The sequence below is a fragment of the Hyperoodon ampullatus genome (assembly GCF_949752795.1).
Source record: "Hyperoodon ampullatus genome assembly, chromosome: 4".
In the NCBI taxonomy this organism is placed as follows: Eukaryota; Metazoa; Chordata; class Mammalia; order Artiodactyla; family Ziphiidae; genus Hyperoodon; species Hyperoodon ampullatus.
The window spans coordinates 144,313,868-144,328,592 of record NC_136917.1 but is presented as its reverse complement, the minus strand read 5'-3'; the positions used below and the strand labels follow the sequence as shown (position 1 = coordinate 144,328,592).

Genomic DNA, 14,725 nt, shown 5'->3' with positions numbered 1-14,725 from the left:
CCTCATATTTCTCAGAAGTAAACTAAAAGGAGTGATGAGCAACATTTTTCTACTTAAAAAATAAAATATTAAAAAGTATGGCATCATGTTTTTTTAAACAGTTATTGCTTTCTCATTTTAAAGGAGTACTTGCTCATTATAGAAAACGTGGCAAATACTAAAAAGTTGGAAGAAAGCAAGAAAAATCTCCCATATTCCCATCTCTTAAATACTCTTACCTTGTGATATTTCCTTCAAGTTGTTTTCCTAGATGGAGATTTTTATTAAAATTGTTTCAATCATGCTATACAATTTACATTTTTTCACTCTTCTATAATAAAAACCTGTCCATAATACAGTTATATACATTTTAATAGCTTTATATTTCATGTAGCATTTTTATCACTTTACTTGAATATTCCTTAAATAAGTGAAATTTAAGTTGTTCCCAATTTTTCGCAATACTAAAATGAATCTTTTGGTGCAACATTTATTTTTCATAGCTAGGATTAATCCTTTAATGTGAGTTCCCAAAATTGGACTTACTGGATAAAAGGAAAAAAAAATGTTTGAATGTTTAACATCTTTATTGGAGTATAATTACTTTACAATGGTGTTAGTTTCTGCTTTATAACAAAATGAATCACCTATACATATACATATATCCCCATATCTCCTCTCTCTTGCTTCTCCCTCCCACCCTCCCTATCTCACCCCTTCAGGTGGTCACAAAGCACCGAGCTGATCTCCCTGTGCTACGTGGCTGCTTACCACTAGCCATCTATTTTACAATTGGTAGTGAATATATGTCCATGCCACTCTCTCACTTCGTCCCAGCTTACGCTTCCCCTTCCCCATGTCCTCAAGTCCGTTCTCAACGTCTGTGTCTTTATTCCTCTCCTGCCCCTAGGCTCTTCAGAAACATTTTTTTTTTAAGATTCCATACAGATGTGTTCACATACGGTATTTGTTTTTCTCTTTCTGACTTACTTCACTATGTATAACAGACTCTAGGTCCATCCACCTCACTACAAATAACTCAATTTCATTTCCTTTTATGGCTTAGTAATATTCCATTGTATATATGTGCCACATCTTCTTTATCTATTCATCTGTCAGTGGACACTTAGGTTGCTTCCATGTCCTGGTTATTGTAAACAGAGCAGCAATGAACACTGTGGTACATGACCCTTTCAATTATAGTTTTCTCAGGGTATGCCCAGCAATGGGATTGCTGGGTAATATGGTAGTTCTATTTTTAGTTTTCTAAGGAACCTCCATACTGTTCTCCATAGTGGCTGTATCAATTTACATTCCTACCAACAGTGCAATAGGGTTCCCTTTTCGCCACACACTCTCCAGCATTTATTGCTTGTAGATTTTCTGATGATGGCCATTCTGACTGGTGTGAGGTGATACCTCATTGTAGTTTTGATTTGCATTTCTCTAATGATTAGTGATGTTGAGCATCCTATCATGTGTTTGTTGAAAATCTGTTTATCTTCTTTGGAGAAATGTCTGTTTAGGTCTTCTGCCCATTTTTGGATTGGGTTGTTTGTTTTTTTGATAATGAGCTGCATGAGCTGCCTGTGAATTTTGGAGATTAATCTTTTGTCAGTTGCTTCATTTGCAAATATTTTCTCCCATTCTGAGGGTTGTCTTTATATCTTGTTTATGGTTTCCTTTGCTGTGCAAAAGCTTTTAAGTTTCATTAGGTCCAATTTGTTCATTTTTGTTTTAATTTCCATTTCTCTAGGAGGTGGGTCAAAAAGGATCTTGCTGTGATTTATGTCACAGAGTGTTCTGCCTATGTTTTCTTCTAAGAGTTTTATAGTCTCTGGACTTACATTTAGGTCTTTAATCCATTTTGAGCTTATTTTTGTATATGGTGTTAGGGAGCGTTCTAATTTCATTCTTTTACATGTAGCTGGTCAAGTTTTCCCAGCACCACTTATTGAAGAGGCTGTCTTTTCTCCATTGTATGTTCTTGCCTCTTTTATCAAAAATAAGGTGACCGTATGTGCATGGGGTTATCTCTGGGCTTTCTATCCTGTTCCATTGATCTATATTTCTGTTTTTGTGCCAGTACCATACTGTCTTGATTACTGTAGCTTTGTAGTATAGTCTGAAGTCAGGGAGCCTGATTCCTCCAGCTCCGTTTTTCTTTCTCAAGATTGCTTTGGCTATTCGGGATCTTTTGTGTTTCTACACAAATTGTGAAATTTTTTGTTCTGGTTCTGTGAAAAATGCCCTTGGTAGGTTGATAGGGATTGCAATGAATCTGTAGATTGCTTTGGGTAGTAGAGTCATTTTCACAATGTTGATTCTTGCAATCCAAGAACATGGTATATCTCTCCATCTGTTTGTATCATGTTTAACTTCTTTCATCAGTGTCTTATAGTTTTCTGCATATAGGTCTTTTGCCTCCTTAGGCAAATTTATTCCTAGGTATTTTATTCTTTTTGTTGCAGTGGTATATGGGAGTGTTTCCTTAATTTCTCTTTCAGATTTTTCATCATTAGTGTATAGGAATGCAGGAGATTTCTGTGCATTAATTTTGTATCCTGCTACTTTACCAGATACATTGATTAGCTCTAGTAGTTTGCTGGCAGCACCTTTAGGATTCTCTATGTATAGTAACATGTCATCTGCAAACAGTGACAGCTTTACTTCTTCTTTTCCAATTTGGATTCTTTTATTTCTTTTTCTTCTTTGACTGCTGTGGCTAAAACTTCCAAAACTATGTTGAATAATAGTTGTGAGAGTGGACAACCTTGTCTTGTTCCTGATCTTAGAGGAAACAGTTTCAGTTTTTCACCATTGGGAACGATGTTGGCTGTGGGTTTGTCATATATGGCCTTTATTATGTTGAGGAAAGTTCCCTCTATGCCGACTTTCTGGAGGGTTTTTTATCATAAACGGGTGTTGAATTTTGTTAAAAGCTTTTTCTGCATCTATTGAGATGATTATACGGTTTTTCTCCTTCAATGTGTTAATATGGTTTGTCACGATGATTGATTTGCGTTATTGAAGAATCCTTGCACTCCTGGGACGAAACCCACTTGATCATGGTGTATGATCCTTTTAATGTGCTGTTGGATTCTGTTTGCTAGTATTTTGTTGAGGATTTTTTTTTTTTTTTTTTTGCTGTACGCGGGCCTCTCACTGTTGTGGCCTCTCCCGTTGCGGAGCACAGGCTCCGGATGCGCAGGCTCAGCGGCCATGGCTCACGGGCCCAGCCGCTCCGCGGCATGTGGAATCTTCCCAGACCGGGGCACGAACCCGTGTCCCCTGCATCGGCAGGCGGACTCTCAACCACTGCGCCATCAGGGAAGCCCTGTTGAGGATTTTTGTATCGATGCTCATCAGTGATACTGGCCTGTAGTTTTCTTTCTTTGTGACATCTTTGTCTGGTTTTGGTATCAGGGTGTTGGTGGCCTCGTAGAATCTGTTTCGGAGTGCTCCTCCCTCTGCAATATTTTGGAAGAGCTTGAGGACCGGTGTTAGCTCTTCTCTAAATGTTTGATAGAATTCGCCTGTGAAGCCATCTGGTCCTGGGCTTTTGTCTGCTGGAAGATTTTTAATCACATTTTCAATTTCAGTGCTTGTGTTTGTCCTGTTCATATATATATATATATTTTTTTTTTTTTAAAGAGAAACTTTTATTTATTTATTTATTTATTTATTTTTGGCTGTGCTGGGTCTTCGTTTCTGTGCAAGGGCTTTCTCTAGTTGTGGCAAGCGGTGGCCACTCTTCATCACAGTGTACAGGCCTTTCACTGTCGCGGCCTCTCTTGTTGCAGGGCACAGGCTCCAGATGCACAGGCTCAGTAGTTGTGGCTCACAGGCCTAGGTGCTCCGCGGCATGTGGGATCTTCTCAGACCAGGGCTCGAACCCGTGTCCCCTGCATTGGCAGGCAGATTCTCAAACAGTGTGCCACCAGGGAAGCCCCCATATTTTCTATTTCTTCCTGGTTTAGTCTCAGAAGGTTGTGCTTTCTAAAGAATTTGTCCATTTCTTCCAGGTTGTCCATTTTACTGGCATACAGTTGCTTGTAGTAATCTCTCATGAGCCTTTGTATTTCTGTAGTGTCAGTTGTTACTTCTCCTTTTTCATTTCTAATTCTGTTGATTTGAGTCTTCTCCCTTTTTTGCTTGATGAGTCTGTCTAATGGTTTATCAATTTTGTTTATCTTCTCAAAGAACCAGCTTTTAGTTTTATTGATCTTTGCTACTGTTTTCTTCATTTCTTTTTCATTCATTTCTGATCTGATCTTTATGATTTATTTCCTTCTGCTAACTTTGGGGTTTCTTTGCTCTTCTGTTTCTAATTGCTTTAGGTGTAAGGTTAGGTTGTTTGAGATGTGTCTTGTTTTTTGAGGCAGGATTGTATTGCTATAAACTTCCCTCTCAGAACTGCTTTTGCTGCATCCCATAGGTTTTCAGTTGTTGTGTTTTCATTGTCATTTGTTTCTAGGTATTTTTTGATTTCCTCTTTGGTTTTTTCAGTGATCCTTGGTTATTTAGTAGTGTATTGTTTAGCCTCTATGTGTTTGTATTTTTTACAGATTTTTTCCTGTAATTGATATGTAGTCTTAGAGCGTTGTGGTTGGAAAAGATACTTGATAAGAATTCAATTTTCTTAAATTTACCAAGGCTTGATTTGTGACCCAAGATATGATCTATCCTGGAGAATGTGCAATGAGCACTTGAGAAGTGTATTCTGTTGTTTTTAGATGGAATGTCCTATAAGTACTAATTAAGTCCATCTTTTTAATGTATCATTTAAAGCTTGTGTTTCCTTATTTATTGTCATTTTAGATGATCTGTCCATTGATGAAAGTGGGGTGTTAAAATCCCCTACTATGATTGTGTTACTGTTGATTTCCCCTTTTATGGCTGTTAGGATTTGCCTTATGTATTGAGGTGCTCCTAGGTTGGGTGCATAAATATTTATAATTGTTATATCTCCTTCTTGGATTGATCTGTTGATCGTTAAGTAGTGTTCCTCTGTGTCTCTTGTAATAGTCTTTATTTTAAAGTCTATTTTGTCTGATATGAGAATTGCTACTCCAGCTTTCTTTTGATTTCCATTTGCATGGAATATCTTTTTCCATCCCCTCACTTTCAGTCTGTACGTGTCCCTAGGTCTGAAGTGGGTCTCTTGTAGACAGCACATATATGGGTCTTGTTTTTGTATCCATTCAGCCAGGCTATGTCTTTTGGTTGGAGCATTTATTCCACTTACACTTAAGGTAGTTATTGATATGTATTTCCTATTACCATTTTGTTAATTGTTTTAGGTTTGTAATTTTAAGTTTTTCCCTTCTCTTGTGTTTCCTGCCTCGAGAACTTCTTTTAGCATTTGTTGTAAAGCTGGTTTGGTGGTGCTGAATTCTCTTAGCTTTTGCTTGTCTGTAAAGCTTTTAATTTCTCTGTCAAATCTGAATGAGATCCTTGCTGGGTACAGTAGTCTTTGTTGTAGGTTTTTCCCTTTCATCACTTTAAATATGTCCTGCCAATCCCTCCTGGTTTGGAGAATTTCTGCTGAAAGATCAGCTGTTAACCTTATGGGGATTCCATTGTATGTTATTTGTTGCTTTTCCCTTGATGCTTTTAATATTTCTTTGTATTTAACTTTTGATAGTTTGATTAATATGTGTCTTGGCATGTTTCTCCTTGGATTTATCCTGTATGGGACTCTCTGCGCTTCCTGGACTTGATGACTATTTCCCTTCCCATATTAGGGAAGTTTTCAGCTATAATCTCTTCAAATATTTTCTCAGTCCCTTTCTTTTTCTCTTCTTCTTCTGGGACCCCTATAGTTTGAATGTTGGTGCATTTAATGTTGTCCCAGAGGTCTCAGAGATTGTCCTCAATTCTTTTCGTTCTTTTTTCTTTATTCTGCTCTGCGGTAGTTATTTCCACTATTTTATCTTCCAGGTCACTTATCCGTTCTTCTGCCTCAGTTATTCTGCTATTCATTCCTTCTAGAGAATTTTTAACTTCGTTTATTGTGTTGTTCATCATTGTTTGTTTGCTCTTTACTTCTTCTAGGTCCTTGTGAAACGTTTCTTGTATTTTCTCTATTCTATTTCCACGATTTTGGATCACCTTTACTATCATTACTCTGAAATCTTTTTCAAGACTGCTTATTTCTCTTCATTTGTTTGGTCTGGTGGGTATTTACCTTGCTCCTTCATCTGCTGTGTATTTCTCTGTCTTCTCATTTTGCTTAACTTACTGTGTTTGGGGTCTCCTTTTCGCAGGCTGCAGGTTTGTAGTTCCCGTTGTTTTTGGTGTCTGCCCCTAGTGGGTAAGGTTGGTTCAGTGAGTTGTGTAGGCTTCCTGGTGGAGGGGACTGGTGCCTGTGTTCTGGGGGATGAGGCTGGATCTTGTCTTTCTGGTGTGCAGGACCGCATCCAGTGGTGTGTTTTGGGGTGTCTGTGACCTTATTATGATTTTAGGCAGACTCTCTGCTAATGGGTGGGGTTGTGTTCCTGTCTTGCTAGTTGTTTGGCATAGGGTGTCCAGCACTGTAGCTTGCTGGTCGTTGAGTGGAGCTGGGTCTTAGTGTTGAGATGGAGATCTCTGGGAGAGCTTTCTCTGTTTGGTATTATGTGGAGCTGGGAGGTCTTGGTGGACCCATCTCCTGAACTTGGCTCTCCCACCTCAGAGGCTCAGGCCTGATACCCGGCCTGAGCACCAAGACCCTGTCAGCCACATAGCTCAGAAGAAAAGGGAGAAAAAAAAGAAGGAAAAAAAAATAAAACAAAATAAGTTATTAAAATACAAAATAAAAAAAATTATTAAAAATAACAAAAATTGGGCTTCCCTGGTGGCGCAGTGGTTGATAATCCACGTGCCAATGCAGGGGACACAGGTTCGAGCCCTGGTCTGGGAAGATTCCACATGCCATGCAGCAACTTAGCCCATGTGCCACAACTTCTGAACCTGCACTCCAGAGCCTGCGAGCCACAGCTACCAAAGCCTGCGTGCCTAGAGCCCATGCTCCGCAAGAAGAGAAGCCACTGCAATGAGAAGCCTGCACACAGCAACGAAGAGTAACCCCCGCTCACCACAACTAGGGAAAAGCCCGCACACAGCAAGAAAGACCCAACGCAGCCAAAAATAAATAAATAAATGTATAAATAAAATAAATAATTAATTAAAAATAATAAAGGAAAAATAAAGAAAGAAAGAAGGGAGCAAACAAATCCAAAAACAAAATCCAACAATGATAACAAGTGCTAAAAACTATACAAAAAGAAAGAAAACAAAAAAAAAAAAACGGACAGACACACGCCTAGGAGAAGTGGTAAAAGCAAAGCTATACAGACAAATTCACACAAAGAAGCATACACATACACACTCACAGAAAAAGGAAAAAATATATATATCTATATAGAAAAAAAGAGAGCAACCAAATCAATAAACAAATCTACCAATGATAATAAACTCTAAAAACTAAAATAAACATAAAACCAGAAACAAATTAGATGCAGAAAGCAAACCCCAAGTCTACAATTCCTCCCGAAGTCCACTGCCTCAACTTTGCGATGATTCGTTGACAATAATTCAGGTATTCCACAGACACAGGGTACATCAAGTTGACTGTAGAGATTTAATTTGCTGCTCCTGAGGCTGCTGGGAGAAATTTCCCTTTGTCTTCTTTTTTCACACAGCTCCTGGGGTTCAGCTTTAGACTTAGCCCCGCCTCTGCGTGTAGGTCACCTGAGGGTGTCTGTTCTTAGCTCAGACAGGACGAGGTTAAAGTAGCAGCTGATTAGGGGGCTCTGGCTCACTCAGGCTGGGGGGAGGGAGGGGTACGGAATGCAGGGCAAGCCTGCGGTGGGAGAGGTCTGCCTGACGTTGCACCAGCCTGAGGCACACCGTGTGTTCTCCCGGGGAAGTTGTCCCTGGATCACGGGACCCTGGCAGTGGCGGGCTGCACAGGCTCCTGAGAGGGGAGCTGGGGATGGTGACCTGTGCTTGAACACAGGCTTCCTGGTGGCTGCAGCAGCAGCCTTAGTGTCTCATGACCGTCTCTGGTGTCCACGCTGATAGCCGCGGCTCATGCCCGTCTCTGGAGCTCGTTTACTCGGTGCTCTGAATCCCCTCTCCTCGTGGACCCCGAAACAATGGTCTCTTGCCTGTTAGACAGTTCCAGACTTTTTCCCATACTTCGTCCTGGCTAGCTGTGGTGTACTAGCCCCCTTCAGGCTGTGTTCACGCAGCCAACCCCAGTCCTATCCCTGGGGTCTGACTTCCGAAGCCCGAGCCTCAGCTCCCAGCCCCCACCTGCCCTGGCGGGGGAACAGACAAGCCTCGCAGGCTGGTGAGTGCTGTTTGGCACCGATCCTCTGTGTGGGAATCTCTCCAGTTTGTCCTCTGCACCCGTTGCTGCGCTCTCCTCTATGGCTCCAAAGCTTCCCCCCCGCCACCCCGTCTCCGCCAGTGAAGGGGCTTCCTAGTGTGTGGAAACTTTTCCTCCTTCACAGCTCCCTCCTAGAGGTGCAGGTCCCATCCCTATTCTTTTGCCTCTGTTTTTTCTGTTTTTCTTTTGCCCTACCCAGGTATGTGGGGAGTTTCTTGCCTTTTGGGAAGTCTGAGGTCTTCTGCCAGTGTTCAGTAAGTGTTCTGTAGGAGTTGTTCCACGTGTAGATGTATTTCTGATGTATTTGTGGGGAGGAAGGTGATCTCCACATCTTACTCCTCCACCATCTTGAAGGTCTCCCTCACATTCAAACTTTTTTATTTATATAGCTAAACTGCTTTTTAAAGTAATTGCTCCAATTTATATAGCAGTGCATGGGACCCTCTGCTTCAGACTGACACTGACATTAATACTGCGTTGCAGACACTGCTCCAACAGACGTCCCCGATGGCTCTCCAATGGCCTGGTAAAGTGGACATGTTACCATCCTAAGACTTGTGGGTTTCATTTGATACTATTCATTCCTTCACACATCCCCCTCCCCTGGTTTCTACAAAAGCTATTTTCTTCTGGTCTTCCTGCCTCTCTGGCCTCCCCAATCTCTCCTGCTGGATCCTCCTCCTTTGCTGGTCCTTTATATCCTGCCATCACCTACAGTTCCACTCTTGGCCTCTTTCTACCCTGCGTGCTCTCCCTGAGTGATCCCATTTATATGCCTACTCACAGCTATGTCTTTAGCTCAGACCTCTCCTGAGCTCCAGAGCCTTACATCAAACCACCTCCTACTGAACTGTACTCAGATATCCTCGTGGCACATGTTTAAAAAACTCAACATGTCTAAAACAACTTAATTTTCCAACCAAATATGGCAGAACCATCAACTAGTCACTGAAGTTATAATCCAAATCGCTTCAATATTTTTAATCCTCGGTTCAACATTTATCTCGTTTGAACAATATTCTAAACTTTCTCACATTGAAGTAATTTATATCATTGTTACTATATTATTGTGAAATCTGACAGACAACTGAGAGTAGCCAGGGGATTTGCTAATCAAGAGTAAGAGGGGATGCACAGTCATATACAGACAACCTCAAAGCAATGGAATGTGTATACAACTTGCTCACAGACTTCAAAGATTTACTTTACTTAAAGCTGTAAAGATGTCAAATTTTTATAAAAATAATAGTTTAAATTTCAATAACAAAATTCACTGTTTAAAAGAATCTGGTTATAACTGTTCCTATGAAATCTGGTGTAGAAGACAACTGTTCATGGTTTTGATGTTCATAAATCAGATTAAAAAATACAGCAACAAAAACATCTGCTCTGGTAAGGAAAAGCTAGTAAAACATAATGCAATTCATATTTTATCTAAAATTTTAGAAAACTATGTAAAACTTTATAATTGTCATATTATAATGCAACTTACTTAGGGGACAACAAATTACACATGATATATATAAAAAGTTGGTTTCCTAGTCATTGAATTGAAAATGCAACATGAACACTTGAGATTCTAACTTGTGGTTTCTGGCTGCATTTCTGACTAAAGTGAGAGAGATGGAATTCATGAAATCCTTAGTCCTTTACAGGCCTCATAAAATCAAACTAAAGAATGCTCAGCTCTTGACACAGAGATCCTCACTACAGTGACTGTGGTGCATCTGCAGTGATGTGGAATCTGGGGCTTTTAGAAGCCAGGTTACATTCTCAGCAATACTATATGCTAAGCCAGTCTGGGAAGTCCTGGCTGCCTGATAACCCAGGTACCATATGTAAGTTAAGTAGTTCAGCATAATAAAGTTATTTAAATATTCAAGGAAGAATTAGATATTTACCTTCCAATATATTATTAAATTTTTTCCGTCAGAACTCCACTCTCTCCAAGTATCTGGTCCCTTTGAAGGAACTATAAAAGAGATTTAAAAGTTAGTATTTGAAGTTGATAAGATCAATAAGTGGGATGGTGGTATTTGAAATTTTTGTCTAGGTTTTTGAAATTCTCAAAAAAAATGTGAAGAAGTCAGTGGCTTCCACTTAGAAAATGGAGCAATGGAAAAGCTGAGCTCCAAATGTCTACAAAACACAAGGCCCCTTACAATGGGCTAAAATCACCCTCAAGTCCCTCAAAAATGGGTCCAAGGCTGCCTCTCCATCTCACATCTGTCTCTTCCCCCTTACTCAAGCTGGCTCTGGCTACACACTGGTTTCCTGGCTGTTCCTCAGACATGCCAAGGACACCTGTCCCAGGCTTTCTGCACTTCCTATGCCCTCTCTTCCTCTGCCTAGAACTTTTCTCCTCTGAATTAACCACGTAGCTTCCTTCACCACCTCCTTGATATCTCAGATCAAGTGTTACCTTATTAGTGAAGTCTCTTCCAGCTACTCTATTTAAAATTGCAACCTCCCTCCTCAACCGCCTGGCCTTCATTCCCTAGCCCTCTGTCTAGGTTTTATTTTTTTCTGTGGCACTCACTGCCATCCAATACGCTATTATATACATATTTTAAAAACTCATTTCTAGTCCACTATCCTATAAACTCCATGGGCAGAGACTGCTGTTTTATTCCCTGCTATATTCCTAGTAACTAGAACAATTCCTGACACATGGTGGATACTCAACAAGTATTTGTTAAATGAATTCATCTTAATGAGGCATAAATAAAATGTTTCCTCTTGGCACCAACAGCTCATCAACTGAAAGCAAAAGCAGCCAGTCTCCACAATGACCAATGATATTGGTCTCGCTTCCTGACATTCATGCCCTTGTGTGGTCCCTCCCACACTGTATCAGCGTTGGCCTGTGTGACAAGTAGGGTATGGCAGATGTGATGTATGTCCCTTCTGAGGCTAGGACATAAAAGACATTGTGGAGGTTGCCTTGTTCTCTCTTTGATCACTAAGTCTGGGAGTTGCTGGTTGCCATGTTGAGGACACTCCAGTAGCCCTATGGAGAGGCCCGCATGGTGAGGAACTGAGGCCTCCTGCCAACAGGCATGTGACTGAACCATCCTGAAAGCCAATCCTCTAGCCCCAATCAAGCCTGCAGCCCCTACCCACATCCTGACTGTAGCCTCAGCTAAGCTGTCTGAATTTCTGATCCACAGACACTGTGAGATAACAAACGTTTGCTGTTTTAAGCCACTGAGTTCTGAGGTAATTTGTCATAGCAATAGATAACTAATACACTCTCTCCCTGGACTCAAGCATGATCCAAATAATTCTTACATGTACTGTAAGGATCCTCTCTCATCTTTCTAGTCTTCATGTAGAGAGACAAAATCTGGGTTAATACCTGTCATTTTTTATCTTACTGTTTGTTAAATTTTTTGGAAGAAATTTTATATTCCCTATATTATATAGTTCAAATAAAGCTTTTGCTATCTTTTGTTGAATGACTTCTGAAAATCACACCTATTTCTAAATTTTTTGCTTTGTTTTAAAGCTGACACCTGCTTAATCAAGAATAGTATCTCATTCTGTCTTTAGAGATTATCATACTTAGAAAACCAGTTACCTGATTTTATAGATATATTGACCTGGGTGTACCACAGAAACTAAAGTTCAAGAACTTGTAGTCCCATCCATTTCTCAGGCCTAGGTCACAAATAAAAATTCCACCAAATTAGCTTTATTAATAATTGTTTTCAATAAAGAGACACTCTAAATAGGTTATGAAAACTCCAGGAATAGGAGGAAAGAGTGTGAGAAAAATCACTCCATAATCTTACTACAGTTTCAAGTTTGGTTTCCTATGTATCATTTTAATACAGTTGCAATCATATTGTGGATAGGGTAGCCCAGTCCTTTCATGTAACACATGCCAAGGATTTTTCCATATTATCACAAAACTTGAAAAACCATCATTTAAAATGTCTGTCCGATATTTTACTAGCAGATATTATATAGTTACACAATATATCTAAACATTCTCCTGCTTTTAGTCACTTTGGTGACATTTTCTTTTAAAAACAAAATTTCAGGATCCATAGTAATAATTAGCCATAAGTCATTCAGTTAACTTACTGGCTTCTGTGGTTAAATATTGTTTTTCATTGCTCCACTTGCTCCACTTCCAGAAGGGGTCAGTACAACAACGAATCCGGAAAGTATATATAGTATATGGATTTAACTTATCCACAGCAGCAAGATAACTTGAATTTTCTATTCCTCTCATTGTGATATTTCGCTATTAGAAACAAACATATATATTACATATATAATATCACATGTATATGAATACATACATACACTCATATACTTTTTTTAGAAGAAAGCCTCCCAAATTTGTAACATAAATTGACTGAATGTCATAAGAGTTTACCTCTATAAAACCAAAGACAGTTCATCCACTATATTTTAATTCTTATATAAATGCCAAATCAGTGAAATTATGTTCTGCAACAGCAATAAATAAAATTGAGGTATCTTTTTAGTCCAAATGTTGGATCTAAGTAATAATGGTCAATTAATTACGCAGAGAAGATGATATTCAGTCAATGGTTAATGGTAATGCAATATACCTTAATATAACTTAGTAATCTAAGATGACCTTGAGGATTAAATACATTATTCAGATGATATTTGGAAACTGACTGGAGGCAGGCATCATCTTATGCATCTTTTTTTACATGGCACTTAGAACCTCTAGTGTGGTGCTAAACAAGTAGACTATTCAATATTTAAACTAAATAAATTAAGATGAAGCAATTCTAAACAAATCTGAGAATTTGCATGCCTCAGGAAAGTCTCTGAGTTCCCAATTACTTATTGCAAAGAAGCTTTCTGGGTTACGTTTTGCAGGTTGACTGATTTTCTAGAAATTATCAGTAAGTTTCCAAGTGACTATTTAAGTACATCATTTATTTTGGACCTACTCCAAATTACAAGATGGTGCAGCATAAAAGTCAACCTAAGTATTTAAAATGTACTAAAAAGCCCTGTTTTGACTTATAATGCCCAATTATAACTTGCTCCTATTGCTGCACTTACCAGTTTTAAAAATCACATCTTCTCTTTGGTGCCAATTAGTCCATTAACTAACACCAACGGTTACAGCAAAAACTACTAATTCATTCATAAATTTATTGAGCACCAGTTACATGCCAGGTACTATACTAGACCTGGAAATATTCTGAGTAGTAAAAGTCAAACTTACGTTCTATAATATCCGGTATTATAATTGTTTTTAAGTGCTAAATATAATGCTGTTATGATATTGATATATAATGTCTTCACTCTTAGTAAATCTCTATAAGTAATCTGAGCACTTATGCATACCAATTTACTTAATTCTTTTTGAAAACTAAGTATTTTATCCAAAATAACCTCAAAGTAAGTTTACAGAAGAATCTTACTCACCAATTCATGTACTGAGTTAGTTTTATTAATTTCAATTTGACATAACAGTTTAATCTTTGCAAAGCTGCCCGGTAAATGCCAGGAAAGTGTAACAGCTGTTGAACTGATATCCTTCACTTTGATTGAAGTAGGAATATGGGGATGAACTGTAAATACAATTTTCAAAGATTACTTTAAAAGCTCTTTTCTAATATGACAAATGAGAGTCAAAGAAAACAAAAAAAAGAAGAGATGTCATCAGTGCTGATCAACAATGTTCCACCCACTGTTGTGTGGAATACAAATCTCACCTTTACTGCTGACACCAGGCCAGCATTGTTTAAGAACCATTCACAATCAAGGTTCCTCAGTTGGCATCAGAAATACTAAAAGGTAGTAAGTCAGTCTCTACCTTTAAGGAGCCCCTCATTTACTTGGGGACTGACAAACAGAAAGAAGGAAAATCAACAAGAGTATATACATTAAGTCCTAAATGCATGGTACAGATATTCACTGCTACAGGAATTTAGATGTAAGTGTAGATGTACAGTGAAGATAGGACTTAAGATGAGCTCTGAAGGATGAATCAGAATGAAACTGGCAAAACAGTTGCAGAAAATCATTTCAGGCTGGGGTCTTGGCAAGAACAAAGGTACAGTGAAGCAAACTGCACATTACACTGGTGATAGTGCATATACCACATTGAGTGACGGGAAAGAATCACGTGGAAGATATGGCTGAAGTGGCAGAGGGCAGAAAAACATATATAAAACTGCCATGCAAGTATAAGATGTAGCTTTTATGACCTTATGGAAAAAAATCAAGACATAACAAAGATGATGATGATAAGGAATAATTGATAAAAGTGACTTATATTCACAAGTAAGGCAACAGGAGCATCTACTAATCACTTGCCAGGCTGTATTATAATGCATTTGGTTTAAGCCCTTACGCCCCTGACTGTCT

The 14,725-nt window shown here is 39.0% G+C and overlaps 1 protein-coding gene across 2 annotated transcripts in view; it reads right to left on the bottom strand.

Annotated features, from left to right (window-relative positions):
* Positions 1-14,725, bottom strand: part of LIFR (LIF receptor subunit alpha) — a gene marked incomplete at both ends in the record, with an annotated part of 97,068 nt that overhangs the window by 14,363 nt on the left and 67,980 nt on the right. For both annotated transcript variants that reach the window (XM_079702199.1, XM_079702198.1), the window contains 3 exons: positions 10,258-10,328; positions 12,446-12,608; positions 13,781-13,926. In XM_079702199.1, the coding sequence (XP_079558325.1) occupies positions 10,258-10,328; positions 12,446-12,608; positions 13,781-13,926 (380 nt within the window). The remainder of the gene's footprint in view (positions 1-10,257; positions 10,329-12,445; positions 12,609-13,780; positions 13,927-14,725) is intronic.